The sequence below is a fragment of the Eublepharis macularius genome, chromosome 3, assembly GCF_028583425.1.
Source record: "Eublepharis macularius isolate TG4126 chromosome 3, MPM_Emac_v1.0, whole genome shotgun sequence".
Lineage (NCBI taxonomy): Eukaryota > Metazoa > Chordata > Lepidosauria > Squamata > Eublepharidae > Eublepharis > Eublepharis macularius.
This window is the reverse complement of record NC_072792.1, coordinates 146,140,940-146,163,086: the sequence shown is the minus strand read 5'-3', so window position 1 is coordinate 146,163,086 and position 22,147 is coordinate 146,140,940. Positions and strand designations below refer to the sequence as shown.

Genomic DNA, 22,147 nt, shown 5'->3' with positions numbered 1-22,147 from the left:
TTTCTTATGCAGTGAACTTTTTCTTATGCATTTTTGTTCTGAATGTAGTAGAGAATGGATATATTTCTGTTTGCGTACAAGAACAATCAGGTATTCATTTTAAAAGAAAAATATATAAACAGAACAGAAAACATAATCCTCAATTCTATTATATGTTCTTCACCACCAACAACAACCAGCAATTGAAGAATCATGGACATTCCTACGGTTCAGTGCAGTGGATGGTCCTTTCATTCTATTACTCTCAGATGACACAATATTCTTCCAAACATTGATCTCATCCATTCGCAATGTCACCCATGAGATCATATCCTTAGATTAGAAGACTGAGGCAATAACTACAATAAAATACAACTCTGATGAACAGTACAGCAAAAGTGAAGGCTGACCTGCATTTATTCTTTGCAGGAGCAATAGCCAAGTATGCCTTGGAAAGTTGCCAATTAGTGATTCTGGCTGGTAGCGAACTGTATTTATTTATTTTTCTGGCAGTCTTCCATTATCAGTGCCTCAGCCAGCCATTGCTCATCGAAATGATAGCCATCATTTTAAAAGCAAGACTTAGACCTCTCTATGAAGTTAATGAAAATTCCTAGGAAAGCTCAATTCTACCACTGAGAGTCCAAATCAATGTCCTTCCTAAGAAGGGTACTCCCCCCTCCCCCTTGTGCAGTTGGGACAGCTGAACATATAAGAAGATGTCTTCACTCAATATAGTTTCAGGTGGGTAGCCATGTTGGTCCGTAGTAGAAGAGCAAGGTTTGGGTTCAGTAGCACCTTAAAGACCAACTAGATTTCCAGTATTAGTTGGTCTTTAAGGCGCTACTGAACCTGAATCGTGCTCTTCACTCAATATGAGTCACTTAGGTCCATCTGTAGCTCAATATTGTCTACAATGAGTGATGATGGCTCACCAGTCTTAGGCAGAGAAATCTCTTTCCAAACACCTGCTATATAAATTTATTTAGCTGGAGATGAAAGGGATTGAACCTTGGACCTTCTGCATGCAAAGAAAGGGCTGTACCACTAAGCCATTTGCCATGTGATACACATTCACTTGTTCAGTGCTTACAATAGAATGGCCTCCTCTTCACACAGACTTTCTTGTTTCCTCCAGTGCCAGGATTATGTCATCCTCAGTTACAAAAGTATATCATTCTCATTTTTATGAGTATTACCACCATCTGAAGGAAGACTGGCTTTCACTAGAAATAAGATGGCTTTGGTAGTGACATCTCAGTTGCAGAATACCATCACGAACAAAACATGCCACATCTGCTCTTCCCTTTCTTTGTAGGAAAGTTGTGGGAATGTTTCTTTGTCTTTGGATATTTGAAATTTTGGTCACAGGGAACTAATGCTATTTTAATATTATTCAATTTATATACCGCCCATCAGGACAACTTAATGCCACAGCCAGAGTGGTTTACAAAGTGTGTTATTATCCTCACGACAATCACTCTGTGAGGTGGGTAGGGCTGAGAGAGCGAGAAGCTGTGACTGACCCAAGGTCACCCAGCTGGCTTCAAGTAGAAGAGTGAGGAATCAAACCCAGTTCTCCAGATTAGAGTCCTGCCACTCTTAACCGGTTCTCCAGATTAGAGTCCTGCTGCTCTTAATGACTACACAAAACTGTTGGGGGGGGGGGTTAAGTTGTATTTGTAATGATTATAATGGTTGCTATGAACCACAGTGGTAAGAGTCAACCAGTGGAGGCAGAAAGAACCAACATTCCTTTAAACATATCCACCTTCCACCATGCCCACAAAAATGAGATCTTATCTTATAACTAAGGAAACTTCAATCCCTTGGAAACAATTTTGTAGGAAGAGGCCAGGTTGTACAATGAAGGGGACTCTGTTCTGTTCTATTCATCTCAAAGAAATGGAGTAGAATTTATGGAATTGGAGGAGATTTATGGAAACTCTATGGAATTAAGAAGAAAACTCCATTGAGTGAATCCAGTGCATCTTCACTAGCCAGATGTAGATAATAGGGAGCGAGATTCCCACTCCTGAGGCCATGTCAGGTTTCTAGCTCCTCTTCTTGTTTAATCACATGAAGCAAAGTTATTGAGTGTTAGGAGAGTTGGGAAGAACAAGTGGCTTATACAGAAGGACTGGGAGAAGTTCTATTTTACCCTTTTTTATTCAAGAAGACAACTTTAACCATAGAAGCAGATTTGTGTGTGTGTGTGTGTGTGTGTGTGTGTGTGTGTCTTTGTTTCAGGATTCTATGACATGTGCAGGCCATAAAAGTGTAGAGCCGATTAAGATGAGCAAACACTGGAATCAAGTTTTGTTCAGCTTAACTGAACAAAAGTCAATTTTCCACTAATAGGCAGGTCAGCTGATTATTTTACAAAAAAATTATGCTTTAAAGTCCTACAACTTTTTGTGCTTTCCCCCCTGTCCTTACTACCATGAATATTAACCAGGAAAAAAAAACCCAGACATCTCACTTCAGATTGAAAGTTCAGGGAACATTTTTAAAGTATATTTTAAATGCAAGATGCATAGTAGTGTTAATCTGCTGAGTCAGCTATGAAAACTGGGGCCTGATCTTCCCAGACTAACATGTGCCATGTTCAAAGCATTTGCAGTGCAAAAGGATATTGTTGGATATTACAGAGAGCTCAGTAAAGCTACACAAAGCCTTCCTGAGACATTTCAGGAACAGGAATGCCTCTTGCAACAGATATTTTATAAGTCTCATCAAATTTGCTTTCAGTTTTACTTAAGATAAAATTATCTATTCTCCGGCCTTTTATAGTCACCGTGCAGAGAGTGACCTTAATGCACCATTATATGATTCATTCTAGTGAGCATCTATGTACAGTCATATATGGACAGGCACACACCAGGGCAGCCTTCCATAGGATGCTACTGTCATTATTACAGAGCATGTGTTTGGCCACTAGCTGCGCTGAAAAATAAGCAGATGGTTATACAAGTTTTGCCATAGTTGAGATGGCTCATCTGCATTCAATGTCTCTTCACAGGCCACATTCTACCCTCCATATATTCTGGCATACTTTCACCGAGCTAAATGTGACTTTGCTGGGATGAATGGGCTTTGCAGCCAGTTTTGACATGTCTTTCTATTGCCAATACCCTCCCTTGGGTTCTCTTGTACACAGCAAGGAAAGTCTGTCCAATATAAATAATTTTTGACAACCAGAATAATGGAGCTTATGTATTTATACATGATATATCATACAACCTATATGTCCTTGCTTATTTAGCTCATCCCACTCTAAGTTCTTGATTACTAGCTTTAGGGTAAAGGAGACGCTGCTTTCTCATGAGATTTACAGACCCATTTGGCAGAGACTGTGACTTGAAATCATCTCTGGCTGGTCTCCATTCAAGTCATTTGGAGTTAAGCCAAGAAAAAGCATGACCCAAGCAGAATAGATAGATTTTTAGTTTGGCTGCTCTTCCTACCGATCTTTTAGTGCTGGATTACTGCTTTTTGGTGCGAGTCATTCTTCCCCCACATCCAAATCCAGGTCACACAGATATTTATAAAAGTAAATCAGACCAGCATTCACTAAACAGTCTTAGTGCCATCTATACTATAACACTGTATGAGTTTTATGCCACTCTGATTGTCCTGGATCCCCCTTTTCAAAACTGTTTTGAAAAAATTCTGTCTTAAGAGATTCCTACAGCCCCACACAAACAGTTCTCTGGGTTCCCTGGGAAGAAGGAATAACCATTATACGAGTTTTAGTGTTTGTTGCAGATTCTTCCTAAGCCTTCCCATGGTGGTTTCAGATTATTTATTTATAATTATTGATTTCCTTTTTCAAGTTACCACAAACTAACCCTTTCTATTTGACCAAACTGCCCTTTGATCACAAACTTCCAATTGACCCATGCACCAGCAGTGTGCCATTGGCATGGCACACCATTTCAACAATGGCAATTTTGTTACAGGCTGAGCAGTTATCTAAAGTTGGAACAGCCAGCCTCTGTACTCTCATGGGCTACTCTATTCTCCAGCCAGTAGTCTGGTGGTCAGAGGTGTATTTTGACACACAGCTGGTGGACAGCTTTTTAATAAATTCTGTAAACAGAATCAGCCTGGTCACTACATGCAAAACATGAAGAAAGAAGTAATATTATAGTAATAATAAGTTTTGAGCCTCTGTGTGTTTCAAAACAAGCTTTTCCTTTCCCCATATTTTTATGAATTTCCCATAATTTCCCCATATCTTGATGAAAATCTGGTAGGGTTGGAGGGAGAGGTAGTGAAAGGTATCACGGTGTGGTAAACATGTCTCCCCACAGCAATCCTACCAAATTTGTATCCCGATGTTTCCTCAAATGTCTCATTGAGGACAGATGGCTGCCTGCTGTGCCTAAAAACGATTCTTACCTTATTTCCATAAACAGTCCTACTGAGGTAATCATGACCATAGCCCCCTTTTCCCAGAATCTTCCTCCCACTCCAGTTCCAGTACAAGCCCACTTTCCTCCCTGTGACTAGTATACCTGTCTTCTCTTCAGTTTGGCTACTCTCTGCCGTGTCTGTTTGGGGTTGCGCTGTTGCCTTGGCAGTAGCATCCTCTGCAGCAGTGGGGCTAACGGCAGTGGTGACAGTGGCAGGCACATCGGCTTGTTTAGGTTCCTCCTTGACTGGGGTATCGTCAGCCTTCAAGGATGGTGAGTTATCAGTGGAAGCTTTAGTGGCACTTTCCGTTTCAGTGGCGGCAGGGGAGGCTTTTTCCTCTGATGGAGCAGCGGGAGTTGTGGCCTTTGGGGCAGGTTGTTCTGAACCTGTGTCGGCTGTGCCCTCCCCCTGCTTCTCAACTGTTGGGGTGCCTCCCTCTTTGTTGCCTTCTGCAGGCTGGGCATTCTCAGATGGAGCCACGTCTGTAATACCAGCTTTGCCATCAGCCAGACCATTAGCAAGGACTTCCTCCTTTTTCTCACCAACTTCAGCATCAATAGTTTGGGCATCTCCCTTCTTCTCCCCCTTAAGCTTTTTCCTTGTTATGTGTCCACGGAAGCTAGCCTGAATTTTGGTGGCTGCCTTGTGAGCTTTATCTTCTGGTTTGATGCCATCTTGTTCAATCTTTTGGTCAATGTCTTCATTTTTTTCAACCTGTTAGGAAAAACAAGAGGGAAGAAAAATTAATTAGTAATCTCTTGGGCCAGAAAACATCCAGTAAAAACTAGCTGGGATGATTGGGCAAGCATGTTACAGTAAACTAAATCAGGATATCTTTTTCATTTGTAGGTACAGTTAGGGGTGCAATTATCAACATACATATTATCAGCTTGTAGTCAGCAAAGGGGAACTGCAACTATTGCTGAGACACCTGTCCAGTGCTGCAGGGTTCAAACAGGGGAACTAATGTCTATGAGCAAGGTGTGCGTGGACATTAGTTCCATGGCATCACATACTTACAGATCATGTCTTTGGCAGGCATAAATCATAAGCTACTGAACACGTCAGCAGAGTTAGCTCTGGATCCTTTGAATTGCAACAATTCTTGGCTGCTTTACTCATCAGATTTAGACTACAAAGAAGTGTTTCTGTATGTCACTCCCCCATCAGAAATCCAGTTGAAACATTATGTGGGAAGTGTTATGACGCATGTCTACTTCCAGAGAAGATACAAATACACTGAGACATTGGTAGCAGTTTGGCATATCTGAGTTTTCCACAAAGATATGGAGGCACATTTTATTCCCTCTCATACTAACTTTTCAGTAGAATTTTGATCAGAGAAATTAGATAAGAAAACTTTCCAGACATCTAAAGAAAATATAGAAAGCACCACAGCTGTGCATTTATACTGAATAATGCAGGACTTATTTCTGAGTAAACATACATAGTAGGCCTAGAGTCTCTTACATCACAAAGTGCACAGCAACATAATGCACAATCTGTCAGGAAAAACTTTTATCATTTGATAAATGTAATGAGGTTCATTTTAGAAACCATTTCATTTTCTTCATACTAACATATTTTCCAGGATGGAAAACTTTGCCAGCAAGGGATTGTTCATACCTGTGGCTTATGTGAAAGGTTCTGACCCACATGCTCATATTCAAAATGGCAGCACAACCCTTCATAGATGCTTAGAACTAAGCTTCTAGGTTTTTTTAGAGCAGGATGGTGCCACAATTCAATACTTTTCACACCTATTGATTTCAGGGGGAGAATGAGGCACATTAAAAGCACTGGATTTTTTAAAAGCTGGATTGTCCCCATTGCTTTCAATGTTTTATTGTGTGTGTGTTTTATTTATTTAGAAAATGTATCTGGTGCCTCTCCAGAGATCTGCATGATGCAGCTCACAAAGCAAAATATTATAAAAATAATTAAAATTAACAAAACATTAAAAACACAGACATTAAGAACCCAGCCAGAGCACACTCGAGTCTGAATGAGATTGCCCTAAGAGTGACGAGTCAAAGTAAGTTTCAGTAGCTGGAAGTGTGAACCAGGCTCTTAGATGCTATAATGCAATAATAAGTGTAACATTATGCCTTTTCATGCCATGATTATCCACCAGACCCCTAACAATCAGTATGAGGTGGAGCTTTTCAAAACTAGCTGTGTCCCTCCAGTTATGGGGGGGGGAGTGTCAGGGGGGACCAGTTACTGGAAACAGCAACAGACAAGCTAAGAGACCATAAGGTTTGAGCTTGTAAAATATTAAACCCAAAAAACTAGGCACTGCAATAAAAGTGTTAAAAATGCCACAGTGCCTGCGTTGGATTTGTCAAGCCTTGTGTTACTATAAGTATTTAAACTTCAAAAAAGATTTATGGCTATAAAATTAGTTATGCTACAATTCTAATAACAATTTCGTAGGAATAAGTCACAGTGAGGCAAACAGGGTTTACAAGGTATTAAACTGCATGATGTTCAACATTGCAAATAATGCTGAGATCCTATGCACAGTTTGCTTGTGAATTTGGGTGGATCCTCCTCATATCCTACCACCCCACTGAGCAAACTTTATTCAACTATTCATTCATTTATTAAAATATTTATAGCCCATCGTATATTTTAGCTCAAGTTTGAAGCCTTCATTCAATCACAGGGGGTTTCTTCTTATTTAAGTGGCTCTTCTGTTAGTGGAAGAGCCATTTAAATTGGAGGAAGGCTACTTAGAGGATGGTTGAATCCACCCCACTAAATTCTGTCAAATTTACACCCTAGTAAACTGATGAATACTGGGCCGTAAAAGATAACAAGCAAGCTATCACCTGGGCTGCTTTTGCACAACAATGGGAAAGCCACCCCTGCTGTGCAAACGGCAGCAAGAGGCACTGAGGTGTGCAAGGATGGCATTCAAATGACTTCTACCCATGCCACCCACTGCTGGCACCATCCCTTCCTGCCCAAAAAGGGCCAACCAGAAGTCAGTTTTGCCAACCCACCCACTGGAAGCTTGGCAGCTCCCTCACCACCACCAACAGAGTTCACAGCTGAGTTTTAGCTGAATATTTTTTAAAGCCCTGTTAAAGGGCTAAAAGGGGAGCATTGCAGAAGCTGAGCATTGTCATTCTGAAGATGGGGCTAAGCTCTGTCCCCCACCTCCTTGCTTGGCTGCTGGCAGGGCTTTCACACAGAGGCTGTGCCTGCAGCTATTGTGCTATTTCTCCAGTTTAAAAGGGAATACCCAGGATCCCCAACTATCACGTGGAAACTGCCAAATAACAATACTGTGTGCCGCGAAGAGAAAAATTCCCATGTGAGAAAAGCCTTTATTTTTCTTTACATTATCACTGTGATGGTAGCATCTTTATCAGTGTTGATTCTTGTTTGTTAACTTATGGGTTTTGTTTTCTAAGACAATTTTACTACAAAGGGGACTTTAGATCAAAAATATCTGATTCATTCCATTTTCTAGCCTAAGGCTGTAATTCTATAAACAGTTACTGGGAAATAAACTCCAATGAATGCAGGGGTGATTGCATCTGAGTGAAAATGCTTAGGATTTCACTGCATTCATGATTATATTTCACGTGTAGAATGTTTTAAGCCACACAGGGCCCCCATTTGGGAGAAAGGCAGGATAACAATGAAGTAGCGTCAGTGACTTCTATTGATGATTCCAAAAGGGTAGTTACATTCATCTGTTTCAGCAAAATTAAACAGCAGACTGTGGTACCTTAAACACTTCCCACTGCTACTGTTTAATTTAATTTAAAGATTAAAATGAAGGAGAAGAGAAAACTGTAACCCACTTCAGGTCCCCATTGGAGAGAAAGGTGGGGTAAAAACGAAGAAAATACATTTTATTCATTAAAAATATCAAAAAAAAGCAGGCTTTCAGAGAAGATCCTAAAGCTTATATTTGCAAATATAATTTCTTGAAAGTGATTGCTGCAAAAGTCCTAGTCCATTGTTCCTGAAGGACCTTTACAATAGCGAGCACAAATCCAGCATTTTCATTACATTTACATTATGTGCATGTAGTATAGATTGTTGACCAGAAGTAGTCCTTCACTGTTAGCTTTGATATATTCAGCAAAGTTGTCCTTCCTTGCAGGAATTAATTTGTTCCACTAGCCAAATTCTGCATTTAAGATTTTGTGCCATCACATCCTGTGAGATAAAGCTGCTCTAATGCTGTAATTCACCTGGAGAAATGCAGCAATTGCTTTTAGCCACTTTCATTCTCAAGTATCCTATGCTGAGGCTCAACTTATATGTTTTCATGGATATGCAGTCTCCCTTTTGGCTGAATTGAAGTTCTGCAGACTTTTGGCTGTCCATTTGAATACGTCACCTATTATTACTCTGCTTAGATAGTTTAAATCCACTCTCATCAATATATCTAATTCTCAATGTGGCCCCATTTTTGGATATATAAATCTAGAGACTGGAGCCATGAACAGATGAGACATCTTTCTAGAAATCTGAGAAAAGCTCTAGGTTTACAGACAAATCTGAAATCTAAACAAAGAAGCAAGCACAAAGGGGTTAAGCCCCCCAAACAATCCAAGCAGCATCTGTAGTTTTAAGAAACAAATAGAGTTGCCAGCTCCAAGTTGGGAAATTCCTGGAGATCTGGGGGGTGAAACCTGAAGAAACCTGGAGAAAGTGGGGTTTGGGGAGGGAAAGGACCTTGGCATGGCATAATTCCATAGAGTCCACTCTAGGGGTGCCAGACCCCTGGTAGGGGTTCGGGATCCCCCGCCCTCGCCCCCCACATCCCGCCCCCACTTACCTGGCCAGTGGGGGGTGCGCATCCTCTGTGCGCGCTCCACTGAGGAGCTGTGCGCTCCCGCAGATTGCGCCCATTTTGAGGCGCTGTGGAGCGCTCCTGCACTCCGCAGCGCCTCAAAACGGGCCCGTTTTGGCACGGATTGGGCCCATTTTCAGGCACTGCGGAGCACAGGAGTGCTCCTGTGTGCCACAGCACCCCAAAATGGGCCCGATACGTGCCAAAATGGCCACGGATTGGGCCCATTTTTGGCCTGGATTGGGCCTGTTTTGGGATGCTGCCATGCACAGGAGCGCTCCCGCACTCCACAGCGGCTCAAAATGGGCCCAATCGGGATTCAGTTTCGTTTTCCCAGCCATGTTGGACGCTCCTCTCCGCAGGTCCAGGAGGAAGCGCCCAAGCAGCCTGACCAGGTGGTTGACCTGCGAGGGTTAACCCCCAGGACTCCCAGTGAGGGGGTCAGGGTCTGGAGCGCTGCGGGAAGAGCCCCCTGAAGTCAATGCAGGGAGTAAATTGCCCGTCTGCTCCTACGGAGGCCGGCAGACTTGCGCAGCACATCGCGTGCTGCCGGGCCATGGAGAACGGCAACAAGCAGAATTAAGGTGAAAACCTGTAAGTAAGCGAATCCCTTCTGTCATTCCAAGCGTATGCAAAGGATTGGTGGGAGTTAAAGCTAAGAAGGTTCGGATATCTTCCCCTTCATTGAGTTTTGGAATTTAGTTGGTGGACTCCCCCCCCCCCAAGATGGCGACGAAAAAGCAGAGCCCTGCTGTGAGCAAATCTGTTTCGGCTGCTTTGCAGGGGAAAGGAGAGTCTCTTGAAGAGGTGGTTAAGCGGTCGGTCGTTGAAGCTATGAAGCCCTTTGTTGATAAGCTAAATGAAATCGGTCAAAGGGTTGGCTCAGTTGAGAACGAAGTGAAAACCATTAAAGACGTAGCGTCTGGGGCAGAGCAGTCTGCTTGGGAAAACGCAGTACTCATGAAAGCAACAAACAAAGAAGTAAAGCTTTTGGAGAATCAATTGATAGGGTTACAAGTGGATCGTGCTCAGACTGTATTGCGTCTTCAGAATGTGAAGGAGGAGGAAAGTGAAAACTTAAAGGATTTGGTGTCGGAACTTTTGGCGTCATCTGCAAAGGCAACTAAAGAAGAGTTAAAAAGCGATATTCTGGAAGTCCGCTGGACATCTTCAAAATATGCAACGAAGCGGCAGCTGCCTCGCGAGATTATTATCGATTTTTCATCTAAGAAGACTCGGGACACCATCTTATATAATTCGTACAATGTGGACTTGGACTTTCTGGGTAACAAGGTTAAGATATTGAAGGACGTTCCATTTTTAGCTCGGAAAAGAAGATTCAAATATAAAAGGTTTGCAGCTTTTCTGAGGAAGCGTGAAATAAAATACAAATGGTTATTTCCGGAAGGTATCTGGTTCAGTTATAAAGACCAAGCCTACAAGATAACATCAGAAGTACAGCTGAGGGACTTTGTGTTTAATCATCAAGAGTTCCAGCAAGGAGAGGATTTAGAATCTGAAGGGGGGAATAGGGAGGAAGGAGTGAGCGCAGCTACTGTAGCTGTTCAGAGAGAGCTGCGACCGAGACACGGGGGGGGGGGGGAAGAAGACCTGATCCTGACTGTAGTTTGTATTTTATAAGATCTACCAAACTAAGAGCATATTAGAAAGTTTAACTTTAAATAATTGTATTATGAAGGGAATGCAATACTTGTAGATGTAGTGTGTGTTTTTTATATGTTGTTTCTTCCCTTTCCCCCTGTTCCCTTTTTCCCTTTTTTGTAGTTTTTGAGGTTAGTAATTAAAAAAAAAAAAATTAAAAAAATGGGCCCAATCCACTCCAAAACGGCAGCGGATCAGGCCCATTTTGGCCCAGATCGGGCCTGTTTTGGGATGCTGCAGTGCACAGGAGTGCTCTTGCGCTCCACAGCGTCTCAAAATGGGCCCAATCCGTGCCAAAACAGCAGCAGATCAGGCCCATTTTGGCCCCGATCAGGCCTGTTTTGGGATGCTGTGGTGCACAGGAGTGCTCCTGCGCTCCGCAGCACCTCAAAACGGGCCCGATCTGCATTCCTGAGCTCCACAGCAGCCCCCAACATGAGCCCCTGCAGAGCGTGGGCATGCTGGAGGGGGGGCATATGCAGCATGATGACATCACTTCCCGGAAGTGACATCATCACGCTTTGCAGGAGCGCATACTCCCCTCAGAACAGAGATAAGAGCCAGGCCCCAATCCCCCGCTGGGAGATTGAGGGGGCCTGGCAATCCTAGTCCACCCCCAAAAGTAGCCATTTTCTCCAGGTGAACTGATCTCTGTGGCCTGGAGACCAGTTGTAATTCCGGGAGATCTCCAGCCACTACCTGGAGGCTGGCAACTCTAGAAACAAATGCTTTCTGTGGCCATGGCTAAGTTGCACCACGGTAGTGCCACTTGAAGCCTTGGTTTCTGACAGGAAAAAGCAGGGGGGCAGGATCCTTTTCAGGGTTGATTTGGCCTTTAAGAAAGGTCTCATTGGGATACACGCAACTTCCATGGCTCACTCAGGCCCAGCTGCTATCTACTGTTGAAAAATAGTCCACCCATGAAAGCCAGCGTGGTGGTATTATTGGGAGTTTCACACTGGGATCTGGGAGAGCCAGGTTCAAATTGCTACTGCCATGGAATCTTGCTGGATGACCTCGGAACAGATACATGCACTCAGCCTAACCTATATCACAGTGTTAATGTGAGGATAAAATGAGAAAGAATGATGTAAAGTGCTTTGGGTCCACATTATGGTGAAAGGTGCAGTATAAATGTAATAAGATATTATATGATGTATGCTAATTAGATTTTATAATATTTATATTTGTATTATTTTAACTGAAGTTTTAACTGGTATAATATTTACCAATAAGGGAATGTCTTATTTTATTAGTCTAAAGCTGGTTGTGGACCGAAATAAATTCAATTCATTCATTCAATGTAATCAGGGCTTTTTTTCTGAGAAAAGAGGTGGTGGAGCTCAGTGGGTTGCCCTCAGAGAAAATGGTCACATGGCTGGTGGCCCCGCCCCCTGATCTCCAGACAGAGGGGAGTTGAGATTGCCCTCCCTGCCGCCAAGTAGCGTGGAGGGCAATCTAAACTCCCCTCTGTCTGGAGATCAGGGGGCGGGGCCACCAGCCATGTGACCATTTTCAAGAGGTTCCGGAACTCCATTCCACCCCGTTCCTGCTGAAAAAAAGCCCTGAATGTAATAAATGTAATAAATAATAAATATAGCTAAAGATGAGGAAGGCAGATAAAATTTAGACTGATGGGTGGATGGGAAGAAGAGAAGGAAGCAGGGGCAAGTGTCAATATGGTGGAGGGAAAGAGAACCTGGAGGAGGGAAAGAGAAAAGAGTGTGGGGAGGGGAACATGGGAACCTGTGGTGCAACTGGGTCTGGGCTAGAGTCCAGCACTATGCAACTCAACCAGATTTGTATGAAGGATAAGCTGACAGGGTAGATAAGAAGGTTTGGTGTAGTGGTTAAGAGCAGCAGAACTCTAATCTGGAGAACTGGGTTTTATTCCCCACTCCTCTGCTTGAAGCCAGCTGGGTGACTTTGGGTCAGTCATAGCTCTCTCAGAGCTTTCTCAGCCCCACTCTCCTCACAGGGTGATTGTTGTGAAGATAATAATACTCTTCGTAAACTGTTCTGAGTGTGGCATTAAGTTGTCTTGAAGAGTGGTATGTAAATTGAATGTTTTTGTTGTTATTGTTATTATTATCACTATTATTATAGTGAAACAGAAGACCGGGAAAGGGGGAGATAAAGGTAGTTTGGCTGATGGGTGGGAAGGAAAGGAGACAGGAAGAGGTGAGGCTAGGGGGGCTTTCAGGGATAGAACAGAGTTAGGATTATCAGTCCCTTGGTGGGAGCAGGGGATCTCTAGCCCCCAGCCTCCCTCCGCCTGCACCATTCACTTGACCTGCAGGGGGGAACGTGCAGGGAATGGGCCCCAGAGCTTCAAAGCATGCAGGAGTGTGCTCTGGAGCTTTTCCGTGTTATTGATGTTATTCCCAGTGCAACAAGATGTTATTCCCAGTGCAACAAGAAAGGGAAGGTCACTGTGTGGGGCTGATTTTGACATTATTCCCAGTACGACAAGGAAGAGCTCTCTGGAGCACATGTGCATGCTTCCTGTGTGATTGAGGTAAGTTCACCCCCACATGCCCCCACATGCCCCTTGGTTGGACTCCAGCAGACCTGGCAGCCCTAAATAGAGTGGAAAATGAGATGCCTCCTGCAAGTCCTTGCGGGTGCCCCAGTTGTTTTTTCATATTTTCAAGAACTCTAGTTTCAAACATTTCTAGCCTAGTTATAAATATTTGGCCAAAGGCATTCAGTTGTTTGTTGCACATAATTTTATTTCTAAGAAATCCCCCTAGAGCTTTTCATAACAATATTCATACAGATTTACAGTATTTTCATTTAGTATGACCTTTCTCCTCATCGCCTGTTATTGTCTTCAAAGTAGAGAATAAGGGATTATCAAACAATGTCCTTTAAATCTGGATTAAACTGATTCATAGTACATACCAACAACCTCTACAGTGTGTAAAATATAAGACAGCTTCAAGTATTAAAGTGATTCAAGTCTTTCCAAATAGACTTATATAGTCTATTATAAAGTTCTGTCTAGGCCTTTTACATATGACCAAATGTTATTTTATAGATCTTCTTTTCATCTATCTATGAATCTTCCTCTTGGTAACTGTTAAATCTGCAGTGCCATGTCAACAAGAGGATGCCTTCCTATCAGTATTGTAAAATGCTTTGTAAGATGTGTGAAAAGCTTTGTAAGACAAAGAAGAATAAAGAATATTTCATAGGAGGCTTTTTCAGCACTATCCCAAATTGCACAATTTTTTTTCACTGGAACACTTGGAAAAGTCCTTAGAATTTTTCACGCTATGCATTTCAAATGTGAAAACCCTTCTTTTAAGTAGCATTTTACTTATTCTAAAAGAGGAAATATTTCATAGAAGTTTCTTTTCATTCTTCTCCCTAATTACCCAACTTGTCCATTGGAAAAATCGGGGGGGGGGGGGCGTAAAACAGCCTTTACATCTTTATCTATGGGAGGCCTGAGAGGTGATGTCCTTTTATGGGGCTGTTTTTGCCTCCCAATCTGCCTCTGTTGAGAGATATGGCACCACAGCAAACCATACCTCCAGTCCTGGTGAGGTGGCATGAGTGGGGATGGCTTCCCTGTGGTGTGTGGGGGAAAGGGCAGCTGTTTGTTTGTTTATTTGTTTGTTTGCTTGTTTGTTTAAGCTTCTCGCCCGCCCGCCCTGCTAGTAGGCTCAGAGCAAGCTATAGCAAATATAACTACATTTTTAAAACATAATAAAAACAACATCATAATTAATACAGAACACAGTTCCCAGATAGCATCTAGTACAGCCCACCCCTGCAACCATTCACAGAGTGGGGGGAGGGAGGGAACAGTCACTGGTGTCCACACGACAACTCAGGTGGGCCCAAGATGACTATACAACTCCTCTGACAAGAGACCGGTAGGGAGGCTCACTAAGATGTATACAAGACTGGCCTCAGCTATATGCATGGTGGAACATCTCAGTTTTACAGGCCTGCCGAAAGGATAAGAGATCTTGGCGGGCTCATGTATTTACAGATCCAGAGGAGTTGGCCGTGTTAGTCTGTAGTAGCAAAATAGAAATAAGTCCGGTAGCACCTTTAAGACTAACCAACTTTACTGTAGCATAAGCTTTCGAGAAGCACAGTTCTCTTCGTCAGATGCATGGAGGGTAATTTACAGATATTATTTACAGATATTACAGATGGAGGGTATTTACAGATAAAGAGTTCCACCAGGTTGGGTATTTATCAGCTGATCTATGCACTCTCCATAGTACATACGGCGTGAGGTGGTCCTTAAGGTATGCTGGCACAGGGCGGTGGTGATGTCATTTGTGTGGCACACCCAAAATCCTTGTGCCGGCCCTGGAAATGGTGCTTGTTAGAAATACATTTACAAGCCCACAGCACTATGGATCTTCACAGTCCCCTGGCAAAATGAATTATCCTGCAGGGCAGAAAGTATGAAGTCCTGTCTGACTGTACTTGGACAAAAGCAATGCACCCAGATGAAGAAAGATCAGTGTCAGCAGGACAATGACAAAAAGGATGGGCTTCCCCCATAAAATACGGTTATTGCTAAGGTCAAGGCAACATTTAGCATGAAAGCCTGCAGAATCTGGTATCTCTCCAGACACATGGCTTTCTGGACTTGGGCAAGGGGGAGAAGATAAGACAAGACAAGACAAGATAGTGAGGGAGCCATGGCTCTCAGTGGTAGGGCATCTGCTTTGCATGACAGAAGTCCCAGGTTCAATCCCCAGGACCTGCAGTTTAAAGGATCAAGTTGAAGGTGATGTGAAAGACATCTACCTGAGACCCTGGACAGCAGCTGCTAGTCTAAGTAGACAATGGTCTGATTCAGTACAAGGTAGCTTCATGTGTATTCATACATTCATATGCATTAATAAGAAAGCTGGCCAATATAACATAGGAACACTGCAGCAGCCCAAACAACTAAACATAGGGGAAATACACTGTAATAGTGATTTAATATCATTTCCAATGAGAGCCTTTCAGCCCAATCAAGCCAAGAAGTTTCACTTGGTGGAACAGAAACAGACAGTAGAAATCTGATTCATATCAGAATATATGGGCTGGATCCCACAAAGCATTTCTGTGTGCACAACAGCCATGTGCAACTGGAAGTACCATAAAGCTAAGTGTGCTAACTTAAAACGATTGGAGCTATGCTTTTAGTTCCACATGCACAACATATAGCACAAGGTAATTTTTAAACTGGGCCAGTACTGGAATTAAATGTTGTGTCTGTAAACCTTGTACCATTACTTATGCATGTGGAACAGTGCCAAGTACAATTTCCTTTCCCTTCGCACTTTGCCTGAACCAGCCCTCTCTCTGAGTGTCTATGCCATCTGTCCATACCACACTGCTCTCGAATGCACATTCACATTCTATCTCAGTTAGTCAAATATAAATACAATCTTCAAGTAGAACTACGGGAAACTGGTAAAGAGCAGCTGCAAGTAGGAATTAGCTGCTGCTACTGAGGAGAGACCAAAGGGGGCCAGTGGATCCTTACCTGCAGATTTTGGAGGAAAAGGAGAACTAGATCAGTAATAGGGTTGCCAATTCCAAACTGGGAATTTCCTAAACCTGCGGAGGCAGATCCTGGGTTTGAGGAGAAGAGGGATGTGATGCCATAGAGTTCACCCTCCAAAGCTGCCATTTTCTCCAGGGGAACTGAACTTTGTAGCCTAGAGTTGTAATTCCTGGAGAAATCCAGGCCCCACCTGGAGGATGGCAACCCTAAAATATGCAAGCACACTTTTTAAATTCACCAATAGTACCCTGCATGGCCTAATGACATCAGCAACCTATGCAGGATACTGCTGGTCTGTCATCAGTCAAGATGCTCACCTAGTCACCCCTGGAGGAAAGAGAAATTGGTGGGTTCCTGGAGATTAGGAGGAGAGCTAGCTAGTAGCCTAGGAAATGAGGACTGGTGGCTCATAAATTCTGGCTCTCTGGGGCCTACATACTCTTCCAAATGATCTTCCCAGTGACTCCTGCTGGTCTTCTGGAGTTCTACAGTATTTATATTATAATTGCCGGACTTAGTATGTTGCATACGCTAATTTAGGAAAAGTTGGTTCAGCACTGCATGAAAACAGAGCAATGATTCATACAAAATGAGGCACCATCCAAGTATATTATATAAACAGACAGTATACTCTGTGCATTTGGTACAGCAGGGGATTGCTAAACTCAGAATCTTTAAATCAAGTTTACAAAATAATGAGCTTTTGTTAAAAATTATAATTCATTTGAGAGGGTTTTTTTTAAAGACTCTGGAAATTTTAAGATTATTGTATGATTTTAGAAGCTTGAAACAAGAAAATATTAATTCTGTAATTTCATCTTCTGAGCCCTGAGAGAGAAGCTCACCATTAATCTAACTTCTTTCAGTACAAAAAAGCCATAATTTTGTAGGTTCCCTAGAGTCCTTTCTATCTTCCTGTATTGGGGAGGAAGCTGCTATTTCCTAGCCCACTTCCAGGTGCCTCTGCCAAAAGCAATGTATTCATATCTACCAACTTGATGAGTCATTTCAGATCAATCCATAAACTGTTTCTCAGAATTTGGCTCCCCTTGATTCTTTGATCAAAATTCTGTTTCAAGGTGCTACATCACCATGCACTCCATGTTACAGTAAGTGAAGGCATGCATGCCTCTATGCATCATATCCAGTCATATGCATCATATCCAGTCAACCAGGATGATCAAGGGCTTGGAGACCAAGTCCTTTGAGGAAAGACTGAGGGACTTGGGAATGTTCAATTTGGAGGCAGGCAGCACTACAGATCATGCATAGAGCTATTTGGTGAGCCAAAAAAAGCAAGCAGAGTTGCACAATTGGCACAGGGGCTTGCATTCAGCACACTGAGGAAGCACGCAGTCATAGAGGTATTTGGCAACCCAAGGAATGCATACAGCATAGCAGAAGTGTCACCCCTGCCTTGGTTTAGCTACCACTTCCCCTGTCTTGCTCATTGTTCAAAGAGTGAATGTGTCTTGTACACAAACATAGGAATGGGCACTTGATGAAAATCATTTGAGCAGAGCTGGTCCATTCTGGCCAAGTAAGCCCAGTGGTTGCCTGGAGTGTCGAACTGGCAAAAAGTAGTGACTTGAGAAGAGGCATAGCTTGCTGACATCACTGCCTCTCAGGTGTATGCCTCTGCCTCTGCCGCCTATTGTACACTGCACTGACAGAAGAGGAGGTGCCACTCAGGGGAAGAAGGTGCTGCACAGGCAAGTGGTGCTTCTACGATCTCTCCAAGATCTCACAAGGCAATGTGGGAATTGGTTCCCCTCTCTCTGCTATCATTCAGGATGGGCTCTATCAAGAGCTTGCCCTGGACCCTCCAGGGTGGCACCAGAAAATAGCACTTGGAACAGCTCAGTGGCTTGAGACATAAAATGTGTGTACACTGCAATGAGTAACACAGGAAAGCAGAAAATATGACCGTTAATATGTGTGCATTCTGAGTATGTGAGCAAACTACAAAAACATACCAGACAGTGGCACTAACATAGGGCAAATCCACATTACTCATTCTAAGTCGCATGTTCCCCGCATTCCCCACGCAATCCCGAGTGCCGGTCATGTTACCTCATTAAACAGACACATTTCATTCGCATTTCTCCCGAATACGTGGTCACAGGTTTTCAACGGGAGTTTCACGGTGGCCGTGAACGGGCCAATGCGCAATTTACACGGTTTTTTTTAAAAACCACCTCCCTTCCTGTCTCTCCGGCCGTTCCGAGAGTTCCTATTGGCTGATTCAACTTGCAAGTGCTCCGTAGTCTGAAAAAGACTGTTTTTGATTTCATAGCATTGGATTTATTGATTATGCTGTTTCTGAATCAAATCTGGTAGTTTGAAAAATCATTTTGGGGTGAATCCATCCTCAGAACGGACTTGCAAAACTTCCTTTTTAACTGTTTTTTATTTTTTTTATTTTATATTACTGTAATATCGAAATTACGAAATATCAAAATAATGACACTCCAAGAAAGTGAAACTTCAGTAAAATTCAGGCACTGAACTGTCCTGCATAGGAAATGCCCACGAAAGCTTCCCACATGCTTCCAGATTTCCAAAAAAGAAACGGGAGAGAGCCATCAGTGCTGTCAATGGGGGAAAGAGAGGCATCATTATCTTCAATGATGTTTCTTTATAAGGCAAGATCAAAATAACGGAAAAGTGCGCTAAAAAAAATTAAAAAAATGGGTGGGAAAAAAGGTCCCGCCCAAAAAACCGGTTTTCGAGCAGCCGTGTGACCAGAGGGACGCGCGAGAAAGACGGATTGGAAGCAGGAATGTGAACAAAGAGGAAAAAATCACGGATTGGAGGCAAACGGAAGATATCCGATAAACATGCGGGTAATGGGTGAATGTGGATTTGACCATACTTACAGGCAGAGTATAAACTGACAACTTTACAGCAGAACTAGTGCAAAAGGGGTAAGAGATAAGAAAAAACCTCACACTAGCTAAATAGAAAATGAATCATACTTTCTCATACATAGGTTAGTTATATAATAACCACAGTATGGAATCTGCAAACTTTTGCATGAAGTCTGTGTTAGAAAAGTCCCAGCTAGACATGGGCACGATCGGAATTACGGACTGAAAATTGCCTCGATTTTGGCGTTTGCGCCATTGGGACCGGGCTGATCGGTTCCGTCCACGGCTCCCGGTTCAGCGCTTGGGTAGGGCGCTCTATCGGGTCTCGATCGGATCGATCGGTTTACGTTCGGGATTGCAGTCTGCAGACAGTCTGGCGCCAGCCATCTGTTCCCAAGGGAACGGAGCCCCGTGGAAACGGAGCCTGGGGAATGCCAGAGCTGTTTGCCCTCCTTCTGTCGCCCTGGAAACGCGAATGGAAGCCCAGCTTTCCTTGATCAGCAGGGCTTCCTTCCAACCACGGAGCAGCCAGAAAAGCGCGCACCCATCTCGTCCATTTGGGAGAAGAGAGGGGAGGGCGGGGGAAGGGGGTGTTCTTCTGTAACCATGGGCACTCGAATCTCATCCCTGCAAAGCCTGAGAGGCAGCTCGTATGGCCAAACACAGCCCCCCTGCGTAGCAGACCCAGGCTTTATAAATAGCCATGTGCTGCGCAACAAAGTTTCACTTTCCGCTCGTGGGTGGAGTGGGACAGAGGTGAGCTCTCGCTTGCTGCTTTTGGAGAGAGAAAGTGCAAGAGAGAGAGGAGGGGAGCTTTAGCTTTGGGCTTCAGCGGATAGGGAATTAGGGAATAGGGAGCTATCTCCTCTGGTTCCAGGGCTGCCGCCTAGCTCTGGCGCCAAGCTCGGTGGGCACCTCGGCTGAGGGTTCAGGTCTGGTGGGGAGTGTTGCAGCTGGGGTTGGGCTCTATTCCTATTCTCTCTCTCTGCTTTCAGGAAGATGGGTGAGGTCAGCTGCTATCGTGTGCCGCGCAAGAGGATCCCTTACTGGGGACACTCAGGAAGGATCTGTGGGACTTCCCCCCCCCTCCCCCTCCTCATGACAGCACGTAGTGTCCCTCGTATCCTCCTCATGATGACAAGTCCCGTCCCTGGCATGCTCCTCCTGACAACAAGCCCCATCCCTCGAACCTTCTAAGTACCGCCTCTTATTGTTTACAAAGTCAAGGAATTACTTCCATTAGAATTTGTATGCTGGCAAAACAGTCTCAAGGCATGACTGTTGTCCCTTCCATCCTTCTCTGGTGAGGCAGGAAGGTGGGTGAGGTCAGCTGCCATCGTGTGCCGCGTAAAGAGGATCCCTTAGCTGGGGACACTCAGCATCTGTGGGACTTCATGGTCATCCCCCTCCTCCCGATGACACATCCAGTCCCTCCCTGTATCCTCCCAACAGTGACACGCCCTGCCCCTTTCTGGCGAGGCAGGAAGGTGGGTGAGGTCAACTGCCGCCGTAAGCACACCAAGTCGGAAGTTGGCACTTCAGGTGCGGTCCCCCGATAGCGGGGGGAATCAGGCCACCCCCCCCCGTGACAGTACCGGCACACTCCCGTGGGGACAGACCCCCCTGCCCTCTGAGGGGAGGCGGCTCGCCGCCGCCTCCACGGGCCTGCCGGGCCCGGCGGCTGCCATCCTCCTCACCCACCATTCCTTTAGCGCTGGAAACTGCGGGGCGCCCTCCCACGTCGGCCTTCCCAATTCCCAATTCTGTATTGGAAACAGGACTTGATCGGTGAGGTTCGGGTACCTGGGTTCGGCGCTGCCGTGGAATCACGATCAGCTAAATCGGGATTATTTTTTGGATCGTGCCCATGTCTAGTCCCAGCACAGGCAAAGTAACTGAAGGAGCTACTTGGCCATTTCAGATCATTCCTGGTTAGTACAGTTGTGAAAAGAAAATGCCATCTGGACTTACAGAACATTCTCAACGTTCATGATTTTGGCTGCTGATCTCAGAGTAAGACAGAGCAAGACTTTTTTGCCCCCGGCCCCAAAAGGCAATTTTCAAAATGCAGCTGGCATATTGCACATCATAATTAATGTTGATTTCTTAGCACGAGTTTGTGGTCTCCTTCCCACCCACCCACCCTTTTTTGGTGGGGGGGGGAGCTTTCTGCTGCTGTGCCTCTTTTTCTTTTGCCATCTGGATGCAGCCCCTCTACCTGACATATGCTGGAATTACTGATCCCCCACCTCCAAACAGGTAGGATGGAAGAAATGACAGTCACCCATTTTTCCTTTTCATTGAAGTAAAGGGCTAATGCCTAAAACCACACATTGCTAAGAGCCAACAGCTGAAAAATACAAGAGACAATATTTTGCCAAGGGCATCTATTGAAGTAGCAGAATGTGGACACATCAGGAGGGGGGACTCTTTCACACTTTCTGATGTGAGGAAGCAATTTAGCACTGAGAGCAGTTTTGCTGAACCCAGCTAAATGGTGTGAAGACACCAGGTTAGAAGATAGCACTTCCCTCTGAACCTTTCTGTGGCACAGTAACAGGATCCCTTTATGCCAGAATGATGGTTATTAACTATGGTCAGAGAATACTGAAGAAGTCAAAAGAGCCATCAGTTGCCTGCTCCATTTCCCATAAGCACAGCAAAAGGATGCATCAATATGTGGAATTTCTACTCCTGCCGAGCCCTTAATTTATCACGTAATTGGGGGGGGGGAGTAAATATTACAGATATTCTGGGTATTTCAACCTTAAACTTTACAATACCCGGTTATGGAGAATATCCGAAGGCATCTGCCTTTGGCACAGCTTTTTATTGTGTTTTGCGTGTTCCCACTCTCTTTCCCCCTTG

The 22,147-nt window shown here is 44.1% G+C and overlaps 1 protein-coding gene across 1 annotated transcript in view; it reads right to left on the bottom strand.

The window, feature by feature from the left end:
* Positions 1 to 22,147, bottom strand: part of GAP43 (growth associated protein 43) — a 91,600-nt gene that overhangs the window by 42,606 nt on the left and 26,847 nt on the right. Inside the window, exon 2 of the mRNA XM_054974616.1 lies at positions 4,500 to 5,112. Coding sequence (XP_054830591.1) covers positions 4,500 to 5,112 — 613 coding nt within the window. The remainder of the gene's footprint in view (positions 1 to 4,499; positions 5,113 to 22,147) is intronic.